Genomic DNA, 26,212 nt, shown 5'->3' with positions numbered 1-26,212 from the left:
GCCTCTGTCGTCCTTTTTATGCTTAATTGAGAGAAAGATTGAGAGAGATCTGCCAAAATCCCCCCCCCCCCCCCGTCTTTCTTGTTCTTCACCTCCTTCACAGATCCTCAATTTTACTCCTTCACTTTCCCTTAAGGGATCTGCCAAACTTGCCCCGATAGCTTAGGGGTTTATAGTCGTCCAAGCTCTCCTTTGCTTAGCTTCGAGAACGAGATCAAAAGAGAATTTGAGAGAGCTTTGCCTTGGTCAAGCCTTGCTTCTTTCATGCCCTCAAAATCGAGAGAGAGATTCTCCTTGTGCAAGCCGAGAGAGAAAGCACGCCTTGCTTTGGTTGGATTAGAGATCAAGAGAGAGAGAGAGAGCTCGCCTTGCTTACCCTCCTCTCCTCGCCTTGCTTGCTTCGCTTGCCTCAATCTTACTCCTTTGCTTGCTTCAAGCTTACTCCCTTGCTTGCTTCATTCAAGCTTCCCTCCTTGCTTGCCTCAAGCTCTTCTCCCTTGCTTGCTTCGTTCAAGCTTCCCTCCTTGCTTGCCTCAAGCTCTCCTCCCTTGCTTGCTTCGTTCAAGCTTCCCTCCTTACTTGCTTCATTCAAGCTTCCCTCCTTGCTTGCCTCAAGCTCTTCTCCCTTGCTTGCTTCGTTCAAGCTTCCCTCAAGCTCTTCTCCCTTGCTTGCTTCGTTCAAGCTTCCCTCCTCCTCTCTCGTTTTCTTGCCAACACTCAGCATGCAAAAAGTGTCCTAATAATAGTGTGTGTCCCCTTGGCAGTGGCGCCGGGTGTCATTGACGTGGCGCGTGACCTTATTCGATGACGTGGCAAGCGACGGGGATGAGCAGCATCAAACGTCCTGGAACCAGCACCGAATGGCTTCGCCATAGCAAGTTGACGATTTCTCGCTTCTTCGCCACCATCATTTGAGCGCCACACTGGCCTGCTCGAGTTCATTTCCCTCCACGCTGCCTGCGCACCCCTTCTGCCCGCCATCTCCTTCTTTCCTTCTTTTGTTTACACACCCACTAAACTTTAGGGTGGCCATTAGATTTAATGTTCTTGGGCGGATTGTTCACTTGCCCTAGGCGGCCCTTCATTCATAGTGGGCGGCCTTGCCTTTGCTTTTGGGCGAGCGGCCTCCCTTTGGTGGCCTTTGGGCGGCCAAATTAACTTATTGGCGAGCTTAGGCCCTCGTAGGGCACCACATTTGTTATGCATTGCCGACAGTCAATCGAGGTATTGCCAGACATAAAATCTAATCGACTTCCCACTGTCATGTTGAGCATTTTCTGCACCCAATGCTCCAACAGTCCTTGACTAACAATATCACAGTGAATTTTGGTGGCCGTAAATGGTCTTGAATAGTGCCGCAAGCCTGCTAGATGCAAGTATGAGTGATTGCATTTGAATTTTGAAGTAAGTCCTTCCTATCACATTCGGTTAAAGAGTGTTAAGAGTTTCATTCCTGCTAGTCGAGCATTGTCAATCATGACTATTGCCGGCCAAGCACTGCATGAAATGGCATCCCAGACATGAGACTCCTCAAGCTATTACTGCTTCCGCATTGCAAAACCTGAATGAAGCTCAAAAATTCCAAGACGGCACACTGACCGAGCGGACCGGACTGATACGAAATCGACCCTCGGTGAATCTATAACGGTCAATAACTTGGCAACCGGAACTCCGATCGCTGATCTGAAAAGACAGGCACGCTCCACAAAGTGAGCACTTCAAGGCCGTGCATTCGTTTCATTTTTGTCACCTCAGCTGCAATTGCCCAATCTTGCAGCCCAATCCGGTACGGATCTGCAATCGACTTAAACTTCAAACTACCATAACTTTTGCATCGTAGCTCCAATCGACGAGCCGTAAAGACAGGCCGGTAGAGCACTTCAAGCACTGCAGTTCTAGATCATAATCTTCCATCTGTGCTCACTTCAAGCATACTCATTTTTGGCATCATTAAGACATATGTTGGCTCTTTTAAGCCGCATCTGGCATACATTAATCATTAAACTTTGCCTGTTAACAAGCCCTCATCACTGACCATTAATCAAGTATGCTTTCAATTAGCTCGATCTGCATCTTCTTGGCATATTTCTTAGCATGGGAGCGGAGCTGCACGACACTGCAGATTCTCGCCAGGTTTTGCAAAGTGTCCGTATGCGTCAGGAAAGTCATCCAAAGCGTGGAAATACTGACTGTGAAGGGTCCTAGTACAGTTATGCTACCGAAATCGGGCCAGAACAGTTGAAATTCAGCCAGGGTTGTGCGGGGCAGCTTGTAGGGATCCACAGCTTTTATTCCCTCTTTTAAAGAATAAAGAAATACCGAAAGGGGCGCCTATTTAGGGGCCAATCTGGTGTCGGTCTTCTCATACAGGTGCGATCTAGCAACCTGTATCCCTTTCCCCTTTGTTGTGTCTTGAAAGTACAGGTAAAGTGGGCGACAAATTAAATGGGTGAAAGCAAATAAAGTTTAAGTCTAAGGTCTACCGCCCTTTTTGGATTAAACAGGCCGGTTTCACCATGACTCATAAAAGGGGGGCGTTCTATAAAAATGCCACATCATCTCATGAGATAATAAACTAGCCAAGGCACCAAATTTGGTTCTTGGCCGGATAAAAAGGGAAAATTGTAGATAAGAAGAGACTCTGACCCCAGGACAAACTCAGTCGGGGACAGCCACAAAACAGCCCTTACTCCATAAACTGCTCTTGGGAGATGCTAGAGCCACCACCGGACAGCAGATGAAACTCTTAACAAACCCAAGCCAAAATGTACACATAGTGAGTAAAACATGCATCTCAACCTAAACAATTGAATCAACATAAGACAATTGCTGGCAGTGACACCAAAATTGCAAACCATTTTCACGGAGCACCACATGCTGTGGTTTTATAATTTACACAAACGGTCATCACCACCAAAGGACAAGCAGAATCTGTGCATACCTGAATTTCATTGCATAAATGCACAAAATGCTCTAACAAATGGATGCCCCGCACTTTATCTTCATGTTTCATAGCCTCGAAATCTTCCTTAGTAGCGTAGAGGCTATCCATATCATCAAAAGCTGTGAAAAGTAAGAAAAAATAATGAGTCTTTCACTGCCACTCCCATTCAAGCATCATTTGAAAGAATGTGCCTGCACTACACTAACCTAGCCCATAGAAAAGAAAACTATTTTGCAATGACATGTTCTCAACATTGTGTAATCAACATCAAGCAAGCTGGCTGGCAATGGACGGGGGCTTTATCCATCCACACGCCCTGGTCACATTGGCCTTACCCAAGAAACAGTTCCATGGTTTGTTTGTGCAAACACAAAGAAAAGATACACATCATTTCACGTAGCCACGGACATAGCAGGAACAAGACTGGGCCAGGGTGGATGCCTTGGGGAGTATCTCATGCTTGAGGAGACGATGGCCCTGAGCTAGACAACAGAAGGTTTTCATAGAGCTTCGTAGATGTGTGCATCTGTGAGTATATGGTTTGAATCGTGTGACAAGGCACCAGTGGCGCATACAGATGTCATATTTGGTATAATTATATCTAACAATTCACAACCTAGAGCATTCAGAGAGCTTTCATCTCTCTAAACAATCATTGAACTGGATAGCAGTTCATCATGGAACAAGTTAGTCAGTAAAGGCATGAAGTCACACATATGTACTTAGAAGGTATAGATGTGCATCGAGGATTAAAGTCTAAAGCCATTGACACCAAAGCTTACAAGATTTCTTCAAAAACTGGGTACTGCTTGTTAAACGAATTTACATACATCTATGATACATGGGTTATGTTTGGAAATAAAAAGCTACACACACCTCAGTAGGGGGTAAAGAAAAAGCATCTCAATATACAGACATGCGACACAACGTAGGCATGCAAAGTGGAGCTTGTGATTTCAGATCAGAAAGCTTTACCGTCATCATCAGGAACCTGGACGTGCAGAATGAGAAGCTTGAACTTGGGTCGACAAGCAGGGTGTATAAGTTTCTCGACAAGCCAATGGAAGGCCGCCATGCTGCTAATGGAGGGAAAGGGGTAACCCTTTATGGAAGATTGGCTCACAGCTAGCAGAATACGAGTGGGAGCGTCTTTGTCTGCATCAGCAGATGATGATGCTGCCATGATGAGGATTGTGAGAAGTAGAAGCTCTTAATTTGATTGAACTCGTTTCGTCGCTCGTCTGATGCGCGCCTCTTCTGGTTCTTCTTTTCGCTGCAATAGTGATGCTGGTGAACACGAGATGGGCAATGTCTGAAATTCTGAATGAGGACGGCCATGTGTCCTTCCTGGAAGACTTCATATGCACCCTATGATTCGGATGCTGTTGGTCTAAGCATAGCCTTGGCCCTTGACAATTGTCATGTGAACGAGCCTCTTGACTTTCACGTACAGTATGCAAAGATATTTTTTGCACATTTTTGCACAGGACATTTAGCCCGCCGCCCATGTCAACCAGTCGACAAAAACACCCTAATTCGAAAAATCACAATATGCACTTGAACAATAACATAGAGATGGCAGCCAAGGCCGCAGTTGGGTTCTCAACACACCAAGTAGTTGCATACATAGCCAACAACTTTTCTTCGTTATGACTTCGCTGCAAGAAATTGAACAGAATATATGTATCTCTCCAGATGAATGGGTGGGTGGATGGCCGTTTGGAACCAAAAAAAAAGTACCTACTTGCTAGGTCAAACATAGTCATTGGCCACATGTGACAACAAGTTCACACGAGACATAGTTACAAGCTATCGCCACAAGATCTATAATCTTTAGAATATAGTCTTGTTAACTTTGCGTGTCATCTTTATTATTCTTATTTGTATTCAGATATGGATCGGACTTGTCGGTCCCATAGGTGTATAATCCACGGCTGGTGATCATCGATGAGAGGCACACTAGACTGCGCACCAAACTCGTTTAGTGCCAATTGGCTAAATGTGGACGCTCGTATGTGGAAGGGACGGACCCAACCCATAGATAAGGTTGTAAAACTAGTTTTTTAATCATTCTGAACGTATGAAGCTGCCTCTTGCCTTATCTTCTTGTTATGTCTGTCTGTGAGATTGAGTGTGTGTGTGTGTGTGTGTGTGTGTGTGAGAGAGAGAGAGAGAGGGCGTAGGCAATCGAGCAGCATAAGTACGACGGGAGCGAGGAGGACGAGAGCAGTGGCAGCTTCTTCCTCTTGTGGCGCGCACGATTCCCTCAACAACAACGCAGGAGGTGAGTGACACAACATCTGTAGTCATAGAGCTTGTCTGTGTGTACAAGTTGTGTGCTTGCAGCTCCTTTGGCTCGAACACGACCTTGAAAAACTCCCCGCATTTGACATTTTTGGCATCGTTGTTGGGGAGCCACTCTGCACCAAGCTCCAACTGCAACCTACATCTGTGTTGAGGTTATTTTTTTGCATGTTTGGAAGGCTAAGAAGTGTGTCTGTGTGTGTGTGTTGTCTATCTGTGTAGATCTGGATGTGTTAAAGCCGGTTGTGTTGTTTTTTCGGGTAATCGAGGCTCTATTGTTTTTTGCAATTCCTGTTTATATTTTATTGTATGGCAATGTTGCCTTTTTTTTGTTTTTATATAAACTTAGGCTTTGTTAAGTTATGCTAGTTGCAGTTTTTTTATTGTCAAATTCTGAGTTGATATCTCTGAAAATCAATTAAAACAAAAATGAAAAAAAAAAAAGAAAAGAAAAAGAAAACAAAAAAAAAGAAACGATGTTGAAGCAGTTGTATTCTTTTTTGAATTGACACAAAAAGAAAGAAACGACTCCAACTAGCCCTCGTGTAGGCGAGAAAAAAAAGAGCCTATATATAGGACGTAGGGTCCTCCATAGCTTCCTTTCAAGTGAAGGAATAGTGTGTCTCATGTTATATATATATATCCCACTTCTCAAGGGCAAAAGGAAGCATGTGGGATCTAAGCTTTGTTCCTACACGCCCAAGTGGTTACAAGAGTTTTCGATAGTAGAATACTATGATGTAAAGCACGCCACATCCCTCTGATCGATACAGTCGTTTCGAGCTATCACATGACCCATACCACATCACACACATAAAAAAGGATTCAAAAAAACAAAAAAATCAAGTAAAAACGATCGAAATAGCTAGTGGCGAGGCCTCTTAGGGTACTTGTCAACACTTTTAGGATACGCACATCACATGTATTTACGCTCTAAACGAGTGCTAGAGTCAAAGCAGTTAGAGAATGCCTCAAATTACACAGGAACCCATTATCCACCCACATTAGGTTCCTTCGGCTAGGACCCAATGTAGTGCAACCTAAGACCCACACACCGTGGTGTCTAGTGACTCTTCCTCTGATTCTGACATGAGGGAGGGACACCCTACCCCATACCCGGAAAATACAAACCAAATGTACTTGTCTCGGTCCCACACCCAAGTGCTAGTGTATTTAGTTACCTAATGGAAACCATTAGTTGAGCCACTCGTTCGAAGCCTATAACTAGTGAAGTAAACGAAGGTGATGGGGAGGTAGATTCGCTTTTGACTTCTCATGTAGACCCTATACTCCCCAAGAGTGTCCATGTTGATATTCTACCCCCTGCATTCACTAAAGACCCTACCAAGACATCACCCTCTGAAGTTCTACTACCCAATGGTAGGAGTCTTGTCGAAGTACAAGAGGTTGAACAATATATGCAAGCAGCTACGGAAAGGAAAATTGAGAGCCTACGTATAATGGAGCAACGCTGAGCCATGAAAGCAAAGAACCCTATGAAAAAAATCATGCCAGATGAGCACCATGCTCCCGAATTAGCAATCACTGAGGGTCAGACCATAGGTAACCATAATGCCTCCACTTCAAGGGGAACCTCCAACACTCCAGGCTTAGAGGGGGTATTTCTCACTGAAAATTGGGAGTATGACCTGCAAACTGAGACTTTGGCCAACCTGTACACGGGCTACACATACCATGTGGGTTGGTTAGAGGTTGTATAATCCACGTCTAGTGCCACAAGTCTAGAGGAGCGGCAATGGATGGTCTTTGACGTCATCCATGGGGTTGTCCAATTGGAGAGGCAAAACAAGGAAATTAACATTCCTTCGATGGGTCCTATGAAATTCTTGGATACGGGAAAGGCAAAACAATCGACCCTATCACAAATGGAGACTCCCTCAGTAAGTCCCATGGATCCTTCATATGTTGTTTCGCCTAGAGTCTCGATACAATCTGAGCCAACAAGAAATAGTTTTACCTTTCCAAACTTAGCTCATCTTTCCCTCAAAGACACTACGACTACTATGCCTATCCCGGTAATGAGCATGGCAAAAAGACACTACGACTACTATGCCTATCCCGGTAATGAGCATGGCAAAAAGTACACCCTGGACCTCATTCGTTAGTAAAGCATCACCTACCTAGTAGCACAATGCCTACAACAATACCTACATGTATATATCAATCATATATACTCGTTGGCCCGCATGCCCATGTAGCTCCTACATCCCCAATTGTTTCAACAACTTACTCTCCACGACCACCTTATCCAAGCCCCTATTTCATTGGAGCCATACTAACTAGCATTAACATGTCACATCTTGTGTCTGCTATGCCTAGGGCCACACATATGAACTTTGGGCCACCACATAGCGCAACGTCGTGCCAAGCTTGGAGCCCAAGAATCGCCCATATGCCAAACCCAACGCCAATCCCCATTCCACATGCAGTTTCGAGAGCGCCTCTACAACATTCTCAAGCTATCGATCGATCTATTGCTGAAAATATGTGTAGCACGCCTGATAGAGATACTAGAAGTAAGGCATTACAAGTGGCCAAGCTCACCCAAAAATTCAATGGAGACAGAGATGTTAGAAAGCATATATAGGGATTTGAACACATATGTGGTTCCATGGAAGAGAACAATGAACTTCATAAGTGCAAATCTTTAAGCTTGACTCTAAGTGGGAAGGCGGAGGATTGGTATAGAACCCTAAGGAATGAAGAGCGCACACACTATTCTACTCTTAGGAGATTGTTCTTGAAAGAGTACATACGAGAGGGAGTGCTTTGGGACGTAGCATCTCAACTCTATAAAGCCCAACGGGAGGAAGATGAGTCAGTGAGAGACGTTATTAGTTGTTTGAACCATTTGAATTCTCGTTGTAATCCAAATGAGTGTTTCAACAATAACCAACTTGTCGATAGATTCATTAGGGGACTGTGACATGAGGATATCTATAATGGCCTAGTCATTAGAGGTATCACTACTTGGGAAGCAGTCACCACCAATGCAATCCAATTGGAAGACAATTTAATGATTGAAGGTGAAAGAGTGTCTGTTGAGCCAAAATCCACCAGCTCGCAAGCAATTGGGCATGAGACGGTGACCCTAAATCCAATCATGAAAGAGCCAAAGATATTTGATATGACTTTGGCCGATCTCATCAAGGCTATCCAAGAAAGCCTTAGGGATAATCATTTTCTCCAAAATAATCACATGTATCCAAGAAGGTAGCAACAATGGTGCTCTGTTTGCTTGAGACCACATAGCACCTGTGAATGCCCTACCTTTAGAGTATAGTTTAACAGGACTTGCAATGCATGTGGTAGGTATGGCCATCAAGCTAAGGATTGCCTAGTGCTTAAACACGTAATGGAAAATAGACCACCCTCAGCCTAGATAGGATCGCCTTGAGTTCCTGCATTAATGCCTACCCCACCCATTGATAAACCATCGCAGAATATGGTCCCTGGAACCCAAAATGTTGCCCAAACCACACTTTTACCCCCTCCAGTGCTAGAACTGCAGCCTCCGCACCCGAGAGTTACCCCTATGAACCAAGCAGGTTGTGAGCCATCTAGTACTTATTTGGGGTGCAAAGAAGAGATAGAATTGGGTATCACCTATGGAGTAGATACTCTTGAGGAGTGTCCCAATACTACATGAAGGACCATTGGGGACAAGTCAAGCATGTATATTAAGCTACTACTCTTGCAGCAAGAGGCCAAAACATCAATATCATTTCCAGGAGACCGCCTCTTCAATGTTATGAATGTGGTGGACCACATGAGTAGTTGAGTGTCCTCTTAGAATGCAAAGGAATGTTGCGCCAATGCAAAAACGTCAAGGGAGCACATCAGCAATGCCAATATTCACATGTAATCGTTGTGGCATAGATCATTTGATTGCCCAATGCCCTAATAATCCAAATGCACCAAAGATTACACCATTGAACTTGATTGAGATTATCGATGGGGCACCACAAACTACACCTTGTAGTACTAGTGAACGCACTCACACGGTCGATGCTCCAAAACCAAAATTACATCCTCGAAGAGAGAAATGCTGCTTCGATTGGCCGAGCGAGAAAGAAGAAAACACGAAGGAAGAAATCACTAAAAGCTAGGAATTCAAGCCCTAATTCAAAGACAAACATAGGGACCAGTGATAACCTCGTTTATATGAATGATCTTGAAGATGATTCCGATTCAATAGAAATCATGGAGACTAAAACTTCCACCATAAGAGAAAAAATCAATGAGGACCACCACGAGAGGAAATCAAGCAAAGACACGATTAGGGAAAGACATAAGGAAACCACTCCCATATCACCGATGATGCAATGAATGTCTTCAAGGCTAACTAAATCAAGCGAGAGCCTCCAAGAGAAGCCACAAGGACCAAAACCCAAGGGAACCACAAAGAAAACTGGAACCTACCCAAACCCTATAGAGGAGATTGAGCGAGTTAAGCATTTAAAGAATTTGGTAGAGAAGACCCAAAGAGGGCTTGAGATAGAAACTAGGTGGATTAGGATTACGGACACGGTGTTCCCCACACAACCGCAACCTCAAGGAGATCCCAACCCACTGGTCATACCTAGTATCATTAGGGAAGGAAGTGAGGTCAAAACATCGGAAAGTGGGCATACACCTTTCTTGATTGAAAGAATGTTTGGTGAGGAAATACCTGGCCCCATCAAAGAAATGGAGATCCCATCTTCACCAGCCTTTGGTCATGGAGTAGAATCTCAAAAAGTGTCCTTGAACATTGCCAAATTAACGGATTTCATGGCCTATGAAGTCAGAAACATTATATCCTAGCTCTTCAGGACATTTCTCAATGTCATAATAACTAATATCTAATTCTCCTAAATTATTTTCTTATGTTAAACCGATCATTTAATATGGGGAAGTGCAGGGGAGAAAAAGCTAGAATATTGGTTAAGCTGGTAGACCTGCCACCACAGTAGGGATCCAAAGGAGGGAAAATACGGAACCAAAGGGAGGGCCATCTGCAAAATATCAATGTGCAACAATGGGATTAAAAGACCCTAAGGTTCAGCCCATTAAGACTTTCAAAATGCTAAGGTTCCAAATTCAAAGGTTGTGTCCAAAGTCAAACACTAGGAAAATTGGATGCTTAGTGTGTGTAAAAAAAGTCTTCATAATCCCTACATAGGAGGGAGCGAGCCCTGGAAGTAGGGATGAGAGAGAAGCACACACACACACACACACACTCACAAGCTTCCTTTACACAAAGGGAAAGAGGGACACATGCCAGCTCCCTAGCCCAGATGCCCACAAGGTGTATTCAAATCCTATTGGATGGCCATGGAGGTGGACCAATGAGAATTAGGCTAGACTAAATCTAGTTTAATTAATTTAAAAACACTTAATAAAAGAACCAATAGGAATTAAGCTCTCTAGAAGACTATTGGACAGTCTCCCAAGGGGTCCAATGAGCATTCAGCAACCCAATGGCTTGTCTGATTCCTATTGGCCACTAGGAGACAAAGGGGTCCAATGAGAGTTTAGTTGGATTAATTGATTACCTAAAGCTCTCACAAAAGGGGAAAGGGGGACACATGTCAGAAGGGTATGACTTATGCTCTTGAAATCCCATTGGCTAAGCCCGGAGAGGTCCAATAGGGTGTGAGCATGAGCAAATAGCAAGAGGGATCGACCAAGAGAGAGAGGGGGTTGATTTTCTCAAGGCATTATTGCATACACACTCACACTAGTCCATGTGTGGAGCAAGAAGACTCTCTCTCTCCTTCTCAAGCTTTAATGGAAAGCTTACCACCTACTCCAAGCTTGTGAGAAGGGAGGCCTACACCAACAACTCTTGGCTTTGTGATGCAAATCCAACCAAGAGCCAAGCTTCAATGCATGCGCATCTCCTCTACCATGCTAATTACTAAGCTAAGCTATGCTAATATGAGTGATTATGTAAGGAGATTGTACATCTTTCTCGTAAGACTACTCCTTCTTCCTTTCAATCTACTCTCATACCTCGCTAGCTCTCACCATCTTCGAAGGTGTGTGAGGTCTTGGGTCTGAGACCATGAGGGAATTGATGTTGTGTTTAATAAGTGTTTTGCTTAGTGCTTGAAGTTTCCATCTTCATTGCACTAGCTCGTATTGAAGGAACACAAAGAATTGTATTATAAAATGTCTCTCTTGATGGGAGAAACCATAATACAAAGCCTTTTGGAGGGGGGACTGGATCCATGTAAATCCGGTCCTCAACTGTTGTCAATAGTTTAATTTCTCTCTCTTTTAAAGTATTGTTCATGCTACCTAACTAGGTGTTATACTTTTTGTTGCTCTCTCCACCCAAGCACTCTTGTTATTCTCATTAGGAATCTATTCTAATGAAATGCTCACTATGTTCATGCTATTTTTTTTGCTACACACAAGTTACTAGGCCATTAAATGTTACAGATTATTAGTGCATGAAATGACCAATCATATATTTTGTTGCTTTCGTTTGTTTTTTGCAAACAACTGACATCGTTCAGTGTAGAAGTTAATTATTCTTTGTAGCATTTGAATTATATGTGTCTTATTGTTTGCAAATCAAAGTTGACATATAAATAATCATCATGATAATAATTGCATTGAAAAATTCATAGCATTGTTGTAGTTATTATGATGTGCATAGAGTGTATTGCAATGTGTATGTTTGCTCACAACATAGGTGATCGATATGTGGATTGACTAACGTGTATTTAAAAATGTCATATTGTGCATTTTGGTTACTTTCATAGTGAATGGTTTTTTAATATATATTGAAAATAAGAAAAATGTTTAAAAAACTGAACATCTGGTTATTTTGTCTTGAGTTTTACTTTAAAAGCAATGGAGAAAAATGTGGGCACAAGTGGTACGAAGAAGCCAAATAATAAAAAAGCTCCTGGCAAAGAGTGGGATTATGCTCACAACATATGCGGCCGATATATGGAGTGGAAATGTAAATTTTGTCTCACAACAAAATCAGGCGGTGCACCATGTGTTAGGGACCATTTTTTGGGTAGCATTAAAAAGAGTTGTAAGAAATGTGAACATCCTTAGGCACCTACAATTGCAAAGCGTTTGAGAGAAGAGCTCACCAAAAAGGGTGGCAAGAGACAATAAATATATAGCTCTGTGTCTACAAGTCAAGAGTTGTCAAAGCCAAATATTAACTCCGTAGACCCTGTGGTGACGCTAACTAACCTTAGAGAACAGCTTGCGCAGGGGGAGAAAATTTCAAGCAATGTTCCTTTTAAGTGTCACAATGAAGGTGGACTTGGTCAAATGCATAAAAAATCATTACATCAAAGCTTTCTAGTGCATTCTCTAGAAGAAGCACAAACTGCACTCTCCAAAGCAATATTCTCCACTGGAAGTGCTTTGGTCATGGTAGATAGCAATCATTCGAAGGCTGCTTGGAAGAAAATCGGTGAGTTTGGCCCAGGATTTTCAGCTCCTTCTTATCACATGATAGAAAATTTTTCTTGGACAAATGTTACATCAAAGTCAAAGAGCGTGTTGGCAAATAATACTTGGAAATATTTCGCTTTCAGGATGCACAATTGTGAGTGATGGTTGGTCAAATGTTCAAAGAAGACCGTTGATCAATGTAATGCTGGTTTGTCCAAGGGGAGAGCAGCCATGGAGGGGAGGGGAAGGAGATTTGCATGGCTTCTCTCTTTCTCTCATGCGAGAGCAAGGCCTCTCTTCTCTCATGCGAGTTTCTCTCTCTCTCTCTCTCTCTCTCTCTCTCTCTCTCTCTCTTTGTGTGTGTGTGTGTGTGTGTGGCCGCGATGGAGGAGGAGACCGTGCTTGCATGCTATGCCATGCAAAGGTCGAGGTCGAGATTGACATGAGGGGCACTGCGGGCATGGCCACTTAATCGGGGCCGAAGACAAAGCAAGGACTAACCGTGTGCACGGGGGCTTAGCAAGGAGAAGCTCACAGGGTTGAGGTGCAGGAAAATCCTTGCGGGCGGGCTCAACAGGGTCGCAGGGGCAGTAGGAGGCTATTTCGACACAGGCTCAACGCCCGACATGCAACCCTTTGCTCGGCCTCACATGTTATGCCTCACGGGCGCTGCCATGGCTTTGCAGAAACAAAGCTCGATTTTAAAAAAAAACTTTTGTGACTGGCCACCCTAATTTTGAGGCACCCCCACCCAAATTAAGGGTTGAAGCCCACGACTAGGGTCGACAAGGCTATCCACAGCCGGTCGACATGCAAATTCGACCTGGTTTTTGGGCGATTTTCTCACATCCCTCCACTTTCACAACCCCGACACAGAGAAAACAGCAAAGACTTATTGCTATTGATTCGAGGATCATAGATGCATTCTCCAAAGGCAAGGCAAACCGACAATATTTCAGCATCTCAAGGAGATTGTCATGGCCTATTGCTAGACTTGTGGGGGCAGGCGGCAAAGGTGTTTGGCATGCCTGACCATTTGTTCCAGATTGAGATGCTGATTGTTTCAAGTTTTGGATTTGAATTTTTGCTAAGAACATGGTTCCTAGGGAAAGTTTGTCCGAGTTTTCAACTGCTCACAATAAACCTATACGGTCAAGGACAACAGTAATCACGCTAAGCAAGTAGCATACATACCTTCTCAATCCGGTGTACAAGTAGACAAGCTCCATTCTTGGTACATGCTCGAATCTTTGCTATGACATCTATCGCCAATAGCGTTTGTTGGCAATGGGGCCAGACGTAATTATATGACGCAAGACTTCCATTCCTGTATCTTGCATTGAGACTCCCCACGTTTGACATATGCCATGAGCAAAAAAAGAAAAAAATTGGGAAGGACTAGGCAATGTGTTTGTAGGTTATTTCATTACGTACCAGATGGGTGTATAGGATACACGAGGGCGTATATGCATATGCGAAACTCTCTCTCACAAAGCAGATATGGCTATGAGCCGGTTTGGAAGGAGTTTTTTCTTCCATATTTCATGACAATTGGTGGTAGTCGGACGACCAGATTAGCCAAGTTTTAGTTTGTCTTGTTTTTTTTTTCTTTTCCCATGTTTACACTTTACTTGGTACCTACTGTCGCTGTGCCAAGCAAAGTGCTTTGACAGTTATACACGACAGTTTTATATGAAGCAAGGCACTTATGGTTTTGGCTCTCACGTTTGAGGCCATCACTCTCGCCAAGGGCTTAAAATTCTGTATGCAAGACATGCTAGCTAGGTGGGTTCAATTCTACCGCCTCATGAAATACGCTTCCGCTATCCCACTCGCAACTCTGTCAAAGAGAAGATAAGTTCAAGATTGTTTAACATGATTTTTGGTTGCTGTCAACACACACCAAAATTAAAATGAACCTAAATCTAGGGCTTCTTTCACAGGCAAAGTGCCATTTTTAAGTCATTTTTGTAAAGTCAAGACCCCATACATGGTAAGTAGGTCAAGCTATGACTTGTGTTTTCTGTTATCTCTCTCGATGCGAGCATTATACATGCAGATTATTGCGTGCTTACAGGATAAGATGCAAGTAAGGCATAAGATGTGTAAGAGCACACAGAGTGGACACCCACTCTAGAAATTTATGGAAAGTTCCTTAGCCTAGCATGCTCTTCTTCTCTCTCCTTCTCTCTCTCTCTCTCTCTCTCTCTCTCTCTCTCTCTCAGAATAAGGAAAACTTGCTAAGAAACTCTTTAATACATGTTTTGCTTGTGAGTCAGTTTGAGCCAAGGTGCTCTAATGCTCAGCTAGAACTTGGCCAAGATGCCATTCGCATTAGTCTTCATCGGTTCATCGATTGAACACTAATTTCCAAAAGGGCTATGAGCCACACACAGGCTGGCTAAGAGCCATTGTCAGATCTTGGATAAGACCCAACTATTGGCATTCCTTGGGTGATTGTTCTTAAGATCGAACAGATCTGCCCAGTAGAGTACACATCAAATACATCGACCTTTATGGACATGCAAGAGTCTTGTCATTACGGATCTTTTGGGTGTCATTTTTTCACTACATGTTTTTAGTGCAACGCTCAAGTTGAGTTTTTTGATAATCTTAAACTCACATTTGCTGATCTATACCACAGAGTCTAGAGGCAGCAAACAGTTGAGACAACATGGTTGTCTATAAGAGCTAGGCATTTCAGTTGTGTGGATTTCCTGCCCTCTCTATAGCACTACGAGTGTCTATGGAAGCACAGTTTTGGGGTAAGACCTAGCAGGTATCGGCATTCAAGATCACATTTTGATCTATCACAGTTGCACTTTCAAGGAAAGACGTCCGCAATCTACCACGGGGTAGTGGACAAATCCAATCATTTTTGTACACGGTCGACTATGTTAGTTACCGTTAACTGCTACTTGTGCAGTTTCTCTCACAGGTCAAGCCAAGGGGTTTGACTACTAAGATTCTAACCAATGGGTTTGGATTGCAAAGGTAACACCCAGGGTTTCCATTGCAATGTTGCTTATTTTTTCATTTTTCCATTAGTGCTCCTATGCATTTAAACATGAATAAGTGAACTTTAAGTTCAACCTTCAGGTATGCATCTAATTTGGTTTTATTTCTTTTTTGTTCGTTTTGTCCACGTCGGATGCGCACACTATGTTATCATCCAATTTTTCTCTTAATAGAAATGACACGATCATATAAGAGCCAAGCCATTTGGGTTGTACTGTCCAAAATCAATTTTTGCATTGTGCAGTTATAGACCCACTTGTAGGGTTTGATTTGGCACATGTTGTCACATGGGATACAACATGGTCTAGGAATTCAAGGAGTTCGGTTTAGCCAGTGTGGAGCAAGGCTAATGAGGGTCCCTCTCACTCTCATCGTAGAGTGTTTGCAGTTACCTCCACACACAAGTACATCTTGTACTTGAAGAATGTTCTTTTTTCAGACATTCTTACATGAGACATATTTCACATGTGGAGGATATGAGTCTTTGGGACTGACACTGGCGCCCACTATTTCAAGAATGTGTCACGACAAAGTCCCTAAGTGCTCGTCCAATTTGTTTTCTAGACCATTTTCAACACGACGTATCAGGAGCAATTCCAGTGGCCAAAAATTGTCGGATACTTAGAATGACTTGTTAAGGTACAAGTGCTGCTAAACAATATTACAGATGGTTGTTTTACATATAGAAAGGCTATGAGTTGTTAATGAAAAAGTTTCATTGTTTGTACCTAGAAGTGATCATTGTTTCACCTTCTATTATGGTTCAGACGTTTTAGTAAGGCTTGCAAATATTTGTAACTGAAAGTATTTAGTTTCTTTTCAAGACTATTTACATTCCTCTTTAATGTGTGCTAGGCGCATCACATTTGCCATAAGTATTGGCAAGGATGATCATGGATATACAGGTTCGGATCTGTTTTTTGCTGAATACACAGTAGGTGTTATGGGCCCTAGTGTTTAGCAAAGGCTAATTTGGAACAGCATGCATATTCATCAATTTGTTGCTTATGAAGCATTTTGCACTCTGTGTGCAGTATCTCTATGAGATTACTTTTGGGTCTACTAATCACCAATAGAGGTCATGGCTTGGTTGAGTGTTTGTGGATTTTTCAAGTTAACCACGATGGTTATTCTAGACATTGTTGATTCGTCAGCAATGTTATACGATATTGTGATTTCCATTTACCAGTCATTTAGGACGGCTGTCTGTAAACCATGGGGGAAACACACCTCAGTATTGTCAGTTATCCAAGGGGATAGGAAAATTACAAAGTGTAATCTTGTGCTAAATGATATGCAAGTGCGTACATTAGCACCATGCAATCCAATTAATACGCATTTATTGCTCTATTTGGAGTTTGCTTACCATGAGATAAAGCATGTTTGCGATTAGGTTTAGTCTCTTCATGTTTAAATCAGGTTCTCAACTTTAAACACTAGTTATGGTGGGATTGTTTACTGATGAAATTTGAGAACAAGTCAAGGACTAATACTTGGCTGATGAGTTATTTAAGCAAGTTACTTTCACAAAAAGTGAAAAGAGGTACTATTTCAGGTACATCTTTGTTGTGATAACTCGTTTAAGCATGCTCATGTGCATTCTAAATGGAGTCTACGCACTAGATGGTTCCAAAAGGACAACAATGTGCAAAATCACGATGTTACTCTTGATTTCATTGAACCTCCTAATGTACCGTGTTTTGATCAAACAAACAGCTGGATCCATGACGGTCACCACTTTGGAAAACATTAGTGTTCTTATGAAGATCCTACCACTTTTGTTTTCACGGACGAAAACGCTTCTCCAAGGGGCGAGTAATGTCATGCCAAGGGTAGGACTATAGAAGGGCACGGCCCTGGCCAAGGGCCAATAGATACACATGTGGTAGAGGGGTATATATAGGAGGGCCAATTGCCTATATATAGGTATGGCTGGGTGGTTATTGGCATGTCTATCTCCCTATGCCCTTTCATGGCTATAGAAAGCCATGTTATTTCTACATCTTTCTCTACCAGTTGTGTCATGTAAATATCTTTCTCTCTCTTTCATTGTAGGTTGGCGCCTTCCACTATCAATGCCAACTCATCTCGGGTGAAAGTCACACAACTCTCCCTGATATTGTGAGTGGAAACAATTGTCTCCTTTGATGAAAAGTCTACTGGTCGTTATTGCACAAAGTGAACATATAACATTTTTGTAAAATATAATGCACAATTTGCATTGTGCAGTGGATGGCCATAAACTTCCAAGTAGATCCTCTCAGTGTTTTCTTTGATCGCACCATGGAGGCACTTCAATACCTTCCACCTTTATTTCTTGATCTCTGCGTCCTCACAGGGCCATATTGTTTTGATCATGTCCTTCGTCACTTTTTTATTGATCTCTTTCCATTGCATGTGGTTTGGATTTTCCCATTTTGAGAGTCGTCGAGCAGTGCGCATTGCTTTCTATGCTGACATACCGTGTGCTAGAGACTTCATGCACTGAAATGCATTAACAGCCGCTTTTTGTTGATCATCATGCACTGATTGGGTGCCACAAACTTCTTCATCGGCCATTTTCTCTTGGAGCTGCAATGGACAAATAGACAAATATTCAATATCATTGGCAAATATATATCCTCACAATTCAACAGTCTCACAGATGCACAAGGTACATCAACTTCTCATCCACTACATAAGACGTCATTGTCTCTTTAAATCAAACCACAACTGATGCGACTAAACAAAATCACAATTGCCAGACCCAATTGAACCACAAGACAATTTTGAAATACCCCGTATAACACGACAAATTTGAAATGACTAAAGATAATTGACTCAAGGATGTGAAACACTCCAAACCAGATAATATTCTTCAATAAAAATAGAATACACTGGACAAGACATATGCATATCATAAAAATGTTTAGACTGGATAAAAAGATGGTGTAAGTTCAACAAGGGGGTGTTGAACAGTGTTAGTGTCTGTCTTTAAATGTTCTTTGAAAAATGTCAAAACTTCAGATGCATTTCTTCTTTGTTCCCACTCTTTAACTTCATCCAACAATCTACTTTAATCTAAATGGCCCTCATAACATCTTGGTCTGGGTGGTAAAAAAATTCTTTTGGAAAATATACATTTCTGGCTGCACTCCAAAAATCTATCAGCATGTCGAATAGATAACCCAATGCATAAATGTCACTCAATTTTGTGTAGCATCTATGCACCGTGGATTGTATAATTCTAGAGCAATCCACGCTCGCTTGGCCATCTCTGCATCCCCTACTACATCCCCTGCTCTCTGTGCCTCCAAAAATGTAGAGTCGGACTGTGTGCTTGGATGCAAATAATTGATTGATGTGCACATAGCTGGCGTTCTGGGAATCATTCCCCAATCAATGATGCCGACACGAGGTTTATTTGCGCGAGTAAAGTCCAACATTATGTTGAACGGGTGCAGGTCACTGTGCACTATCCCGACTGAGTGGGTAGCCGCTACGCCATCGATTAAGGCATGACAAATGGCTAGCATCTGCTCGATCACTTCCTTGATCCACGTCGTGTCTATCTCTTGTACAGGAAGATTTGCTACAGGCAATGACCTCCAACCGTGTTGTAACCTGTCCATGTGTCGTTTGAACAATCTGTGGGCGAATGGTAAGCGGCACATCATGTCCCCCACGGTACCCCCATTGTAGTATGGGAATATTGTGATCCAAGGAGCTTCAATGGTAAAGCCAATGCACCTTACAATGGAGGGGTGAACCGTTTGCATTCCTTGCTCTGTTTGAAAGCTGTCAAATTTCACCTCACTCCCTTCCTTGTAGCATTTTCCCACATATGTGATGTGATCTGGAAAGAAAGAGATGCCTTTGATGGTGTACAATGTGCACACACCAAAGGAGCCTGCTCCAATCCTCGTACCTTCTACCAAGGACTCATGAGGGATGCCGACAAGATGAGCGCACTTGGCATTCAAAGTCATGCACATGATTGTGCCCGTGCTGCATCTGATCGACCTTCCATAGTTGCTTGCACATCTTGGGCCATCTTCAATCTCTTGGGTAAGGCTGCTTGGTCCTACGCTTTCACACGCTTCATCTTTACCTGCTGTCATCTGAGTTGATCTTGTAAGCGATCGAGTGCACCCTTTAGGGAACAAGTTCATAATTGAAAATCAATCAAACACCACAATTCACTTGGCTCCATTGAGGTATTGTTACACATGTAAAAAGGACACGGATATTGGGAGAGATTCTCTTTACATGGATGTCCTACCTGGAATGGCTGATTCAGACAACGTTGATTGGGTACACCTCGTAGTGACCATAGACACTTGGGGCAATAGAGGAACAACTTGGGTAACACCTAAGGGTGAAGAAATATTGCAAGTTGCACCAATGAATCTGTTAAGTGCAATGCATATGTCTTCTGAGGAGAGTGAAGACATGAATGACATCCAAGCCACTAGTGCCTCGGAAGATTGTGATCAATGTGACTCAGAGACTGAATTGCTGACACAAATTGATTCTGAGCTTAAAAGGGAATCTAACTTGTATATTAGAGAAACAAAACCCTTGAGGTCATGTACCACGTCATATGACAATGTATCCAGGAGTGAAGAGGACACAAATGAGAACAAATCCAATGATTCCATGCTCGTAGCAACCCAAAATAAAAAATTAGACAAGATGAGTAAGAGATATAAGAGGCGACGATATTGAGCAAATGTATGTGCTTGGATAAAAGAAAAGAAATCCACCGCAGAATGGCTCATCTATGTGGGGGCATGTGATGCTCATCAAAAGATGGTAGATAAATGCGACGGCACCTTTAGAGTGTCAAGTAGTGTAGCCTACAACCCTTTGACGTTGCACATTTAGAGATTGTAGAGAAGCCAAAGTTAAATTTGTATTATAAGGAGACACCAAAACCTGGAGTTAGCTCAACAACAAAGGGAAGCAGAGGTGAAATCACAGTCCATGACACAACCACATCCCACAGACGTACACCCTGAGCATTTCAAATCCTGCACCACTAAGGAGCATAAGATTGTGTACACAAAGGCCCAAATAATGCCTACCGATGGAAGTAATGGTCTATGATGGTGCGATGATAGTTAAGGAAAAAGAATTAGCAGACCCACTTGAGGAATCCAAAGATTTTTTCATTGCCCAAGACCTTACTGAGACTGAAGAGGCTATACTTAAAGAGATTCTCAAAGAATTCAAGGATATATTTTCTTGATCATATCATGATATGAAGGCGTTCCACCTTCCGCGGTGCAACACAAAATTCCCATGATTAGCATTTCTAAAGGCCAAGAACGAGCCTACCCAATGAACCCCTAAGTATGCAAAGGCTGTTTAAGAAGAGATTGAAAAACTTATCCAATGTGGGTATTTAAGAGAATCATATACCCTATTGAGCACTCAAAATGGGTTTCTTCGATAGTCATTGTGCCAAAAAATAATGGGAAACTTAGAGTATGTGTGGACCGCAAGAAGGTTAATGCAGCCACTAGGAGAGATCATTCCCTTGCCATATTCAAAACATGTGCTCAAAAGAGTTGCAGGAAAGGAAGCTTATAGATTTTTAGGTGGATACTCTCGTTAGAATAATCAAATCATGATTGCACTAAAGGACCAAGCTAAAATTACTTTTATAACCGAATTTGGAGTGTTTGCATTTCATGTTATGGGGTTTGGCTTGACAAATGCCCTCGCTACATTCCAACAGTTAATGAACACTACATTCAAAGAATATTTAACGGAGTTTTGTGAATCTGTCCTAGAAAAACTTTATGCTTATTCCTCTTGGGAGAAGCATCTATCATGTTTACAAAAAGTGTTTGAAAGGTGCAGATTGTATCGCATCTCATTGAGCCCTTTCAAATGCCAATTCTAGGTTAAGCATGGAGTCATTTTAGGATATATAGTGTTCAAGAATGATATTTCCAGATAAAAAAGCAAAACTAAGGCCATTGCCAATTTGCCACCACCTACAAACTATAAGGAAGTTCAAAGATTCATGGGCCATGTTGATTAATATTGGCGGTTTATTTTAAACTTCACTGAGATAGCTCGTCCATTGCACAAGCTTCTTATCAAGTTTCAATGGACCGAGAAGTGTGACCATGCTTATGAGTTATTCGAAAAGGCCCTGACAAGTGCCCCAATCCTACGAGTTCCCAACTGAAATATAATTTTCCATGTACATATTGATGCATCAAACTTTGCTATTGAGTGGGTTCTAACTCAACCAGGAGGACATAAATTAAACTACCCTATTAGCTTTGCAAGTTGCCAATTAAATGATGCTAAGATGAACTACACCACTACAAAGCCAGAAGGTTTATCTATGATTTTATGTTGTAAAGAAATTTTGATATTACCTTCTTGCTACCAAGTTTGTGTTTTATGCAGATCATCAAGCGTTGTTGTATCTAGTAAACAAGCCATGTTCCATGGGAGGAATTACACAATGGTTGTGAGTTCTACTCAATTTTGATTTCACTATTGTTTTAAGACCTTGCAAGAAACATGTTATGGCATATCATTTGTCTCGCATACCCAATAGTGAATCCCAAGTTGGAGTTGATGATGAATTGCCTGACACTTCCCTATTTATAGTTGAGACAACGCTTGAATGGAGTGAAAAGATTGTGAAATTTTTAGATAATGGGTTTCCCCCAAAGAGCTTCGAAAGGATTTAGCTTGAATGTTAATCAAGGAATGTGAACCTTATTTCTTGATTGTTGGAACTCTCTATAAGCAAGGAAAAGATGACATTAATTCTTAGATGACATTCTTAGACATTGTGCCCGTGAGGATGAATATTTGTACATTTTGCAAGAAGCACACATGGGCGTAGCTGGTGATCACTTTTTAGGAGATCTGACTACTAGAAAGGTATTATAATTAGGCTATTGGTGGCCATTTTATTTAAGCTTGCATCACTCTTTACGAAAGGATATGATGAATGCCAACTTTATGCAAAACCCCAAAGAAAAGATAAAATGCATCTACATCCTATTAAGGTGACCCAACCATTTGAAAAGTGGGGCTTAGGTTTGTAGAGCCAGTTAGTCCAACAACCCGTAATACTCAATCTCGATATATTATCGTGGCTACTGACTATGTGACAAAATGGACTGAAGCTAAAGCTACACACAAAGCTGACACAAAGACAATCAAGTTCCTCTTTGAAAACATTATTACACAATTCGGATGTCCCTTTGAGATTGTGAGTGACAATGGTACCCATTTATAAATGAAGTGATAAAGAACTCACCTCAGAATTCATCATATCCCACCATAAATCTACACCTTATTATCCACAATCAATGGCCAAGTTGAGAGTACCAACAAGACTCTAATTTTTATCGTAACTAAGACGATAGAGGTTCATTGTACAGATTGAGACTTCAAGCTTACACCAACTCTATGGGCTTATTGTATTGCTTATAAAGTGGCCATTGATTGCACATGGTTTAAAATGGTGTATGGTCAAGAAGCAGTAATGCCATGGGAGTTTGTCATTCCTAGTCTTCAAGTAGCTTCTCAAGAAGGTTGGGATGGTAATCCATTAGTCGAGCATTTATATATCCTCAAAATGCTAGAGGAAGAGAGGTAGTTGGTTGTGCAAAATGCCCTTGTGGAGAAAGAAGTAGTTTGATCGCCATTAAAGAACAATGACGTCAAAATTCTGATAAAGTTCTTATGTACAGAGTGTGTAACAAGAAGAAAAACTTGAAATACGCTCACAAAGGGCCACATAGAGTATGTGAAGTTACCCCACGAGGTACCCTTTGTGTGGAGACTCTAGATGGAGTTGAAACCATTGGATTCCTCAATGGGATTAAATTCAAAAGATACTATGATCCCCTAAGCCAAGAGGAATTACGTGCCATCCATCAAAAGAAAGCAGCAAAAGAACAATCTGAGAAAAAAGATACAAGCCAGGATTGAAGCGCGAGAGTGAGAACAACATATTAGACGGCAACGAGAAGCCAATCTGGGTGTTACACATTCATTCCAAGTTGAAGCACATGACAATTCTATACACTTTGAATTGCCTCTATGTTACCCAATTGAGTTGAATAGCTCCTATGGGAAAGTACTATATAATGTATTATTGGCCATAGGAGCTCCACATTTTTTTTTAAATCCTATGGATTGTGGTGTCAGCTAGGAAAGCCACCCTTATCCACAAGTACCATCCAAGTCAAGGGTTTAAATAAGAGGAAGACCATTGTTTTTGGAATTCTACACACTCCTGTCGTTTATGACAACGGGACTATGGTTCAAAGATTTTTGGTCATGCCTTTTGGCACTATGGAGGGTAACATAAACCTAGGGTGCACATGGAGGTTGCAACTAAATGTAGTATTGATTGGGGAACAGGGAGTATCATGACACAGAGCCAACTAAAAACATGGTTCTGAAGTTCTTTTGTAGGTTTTGTTTTTTGGCATAAACACATTGAGCATATATATGTGCAGACACTAAAGTTGGTGTTGAGTTAGGAGTACTCATGTGTTCATATCTATTGAACTAATGTACATGAAATGTACATAGTTATTGTGGTTATATAAAGTGGCAATTGAAATTGTGCTTACCCATTAGCTCTAACAATCACTTCTCACTTGCTTTCACTTGTAGAACCTTGCCAAAAGAAATGCACTTTTTTCTCTTGCAATTTATTTTTTTGAACTTAAAATGAGGATTGCCCCACTTATTATTAGGAGGCTTAGTAATTGGAATTATCTTCAAGCTTCTTAATTTGTTCTACGTGTGGTCATCTTTGATATCGTGAATGATTAATTGATAGATAGTAAGATATTGAGCACATTTCTCCAAAAAAAAAAAATTCACTCCTTCAGGATTGGTTCTTGTAGGCAATGGTAAATTAAAGACAAGCACAATCATGATTTGTATCATTTCTTTCAATGACTATGAATGCTCATGTTTGTCAAGAGTCTAAGCAAACCTTGCTTGTTTTCTATCGGTGTCCCCTAATCAAGATAGCTTTGTATGCTTGGTTTGCTTGACAAAAGCAACCTATACACTAGATTGTTTATTTACTTTTTGATCTTGTGTGGTCTACCTCACGTAGGTTAATATTTTTTCTCTGTAGTAAATGCTTCATACCTATGCTAGTAATTTATGAAAGTTTAGAAAACACTTATTTTTCTAAAACCATCGGCATGAATCAATGTCACTTTTCATAGGAATTGTATTTTAGATGATATATCAACATTACATAAAATTTGTTCTATGTTCTCTCATATCATATTCATAATGTTCTTGTTGGATTGATTTGGGTACCCAAATGTTGGTGAACTTTGGCTTTCCAGTATTCAAACTCTAGAGGAAATCTTGCTATACCTATGGATCAAACAAAATAGAAGCCCATCCTTGGTCAACTTTTGTGGTTTTCATGTGGAGAGGTCTAGGGGCAAGCTGCAAGAGAGTAAGCCCAACATGCTGGAATTAAACATAATTGAGGTTTTATCATTTTTGGGATCGTGCTTGATCACTCGTCTTGAGTGTAAACAACTACATCAGTACAACACAGTGTTTGAATTTTCTTTGGAAGATCTAATGGACTTGGTATTGTGTTGTTACTCTTCAAAGGTCTATTTCACTCTTGAGTGTTCTTGTTGTTTCTAAGAATTTTAGAATAATGGAACTTGTTTGAGAAAACAGTTAAAGAACTTGAACATTTTGAGAAATTCCAAGAAGACTTGAGCTTATAGCAACTCTACTAAAGATAAGCGTTGATGGCGTATGTATTATGGTCTTGGGGTGCCTTTTGCTAATTGGTTCTACCTATAGAGAGGGAGGAGAAATCCTCTCAATGGATGCATACTATCCAATGCTTGCCTCTTTGTTCAGCTAGGGTCAAAGAGGTAACCATGGATCACTTGAACAACTCTCACACCTGCATCGTGTCACAATTTATGGGAAGCCTCCCATGTTGGGACCACATGAGCTAGTAAGATTTGACACCATTTGTCACTATAGAATCATAATTTTTGTAGATGATGGGCAATGCAAATTTTTTTGAACTTCTTGTTAGAGAAAAAGTTAAAGTTTCTAGAGAGTGATAGTTGCTAGAAAGTGATAGTGACCATGAGTATAACTTAGGATTGGTGAATGGTTAAAACAATGTGGAAAATTGCTGATGTAGGAGCAACACAAACCATGCAAGAATATCTAACTATTCTTAACTTCAAGATAGTGAACCTAACTAGAGACGCATATTTGCGTAGGGAGTGGCTGTTTAGCCTAGGTACGTCTTTGTCTTGTAGCTATTCACACAGTATGCTTTAGTTTGAGCACTAGTGAAGTGTGTGAGCACACTTACAATCACTAAGGCACATTTTTCTCTCTTTAGAAGATCGCCCCCCCCCCCCCCCCCCCCCCCCCCCCCCCCCCCCTTTCAAAACCCCGTTTGTATATATGCACATCACTCTAGGGAAATCCTATCATTTACATTATTGGCACACACAGTAGTACACCTTCTTG

General features: G+C 41.6%; 1 protein-coding gene across 2 annotated transcripts in view; it reads right to left on the bottom strand.

Annotated features, from left to right (window-relative positions):
- LOC147455787 (universal stress protein A-like protein) overlaps positions 1–4,331 on the bottom strand; it is a 90,439-nt gene extending 86,108 nt beyond the window's left edge. The window contains exons 1-2 of one of the 2 annotated variants that reach the window (XM_086514448.1): positions 3,920–4,331; positions 2,942–3,063 (exon numbers count right to left, since the gene is read on the bottom strand). In XM_086514448.1, the coding sequence (XP_086370574.1) occupies positions 2,942–3,063; positions 3,920–4,127 (330 nt within the window). In that variant the 5' untranslated portion in view covers positions 4,128–4,331. The remainder of the gene's footprint in view (positions 1–2,941; positions 3,064–3,919) is intronic. The other variant, XM_086514447.1, reaches the window with a different exon arrangement.
- Between the last annotated feature and the right edge of the window lie 21,881 nt (positions 4,332–26,212).

The sequence above is a fragment of the Adiantum capillus-veneris genome, chromosome 6 (assembly GCF_014529385.1).
Source record: "Adiantum capillus-veneris isolate H3 chromosome 6, ASM1452938v2, whole genome shotgun sequence".
NCBI lineage: Eukaryota > Viridiplantae > Streptophyta > Polypodiopsida > Polypodiales > Pteridaceae > Adiantum > Adiantum capillus-veneris.
The sequence above is the reverse complement of the archived record's forward strand: the minus strand, read 5'-3'. Positions and strand labels throughout refer to the sequence as shown.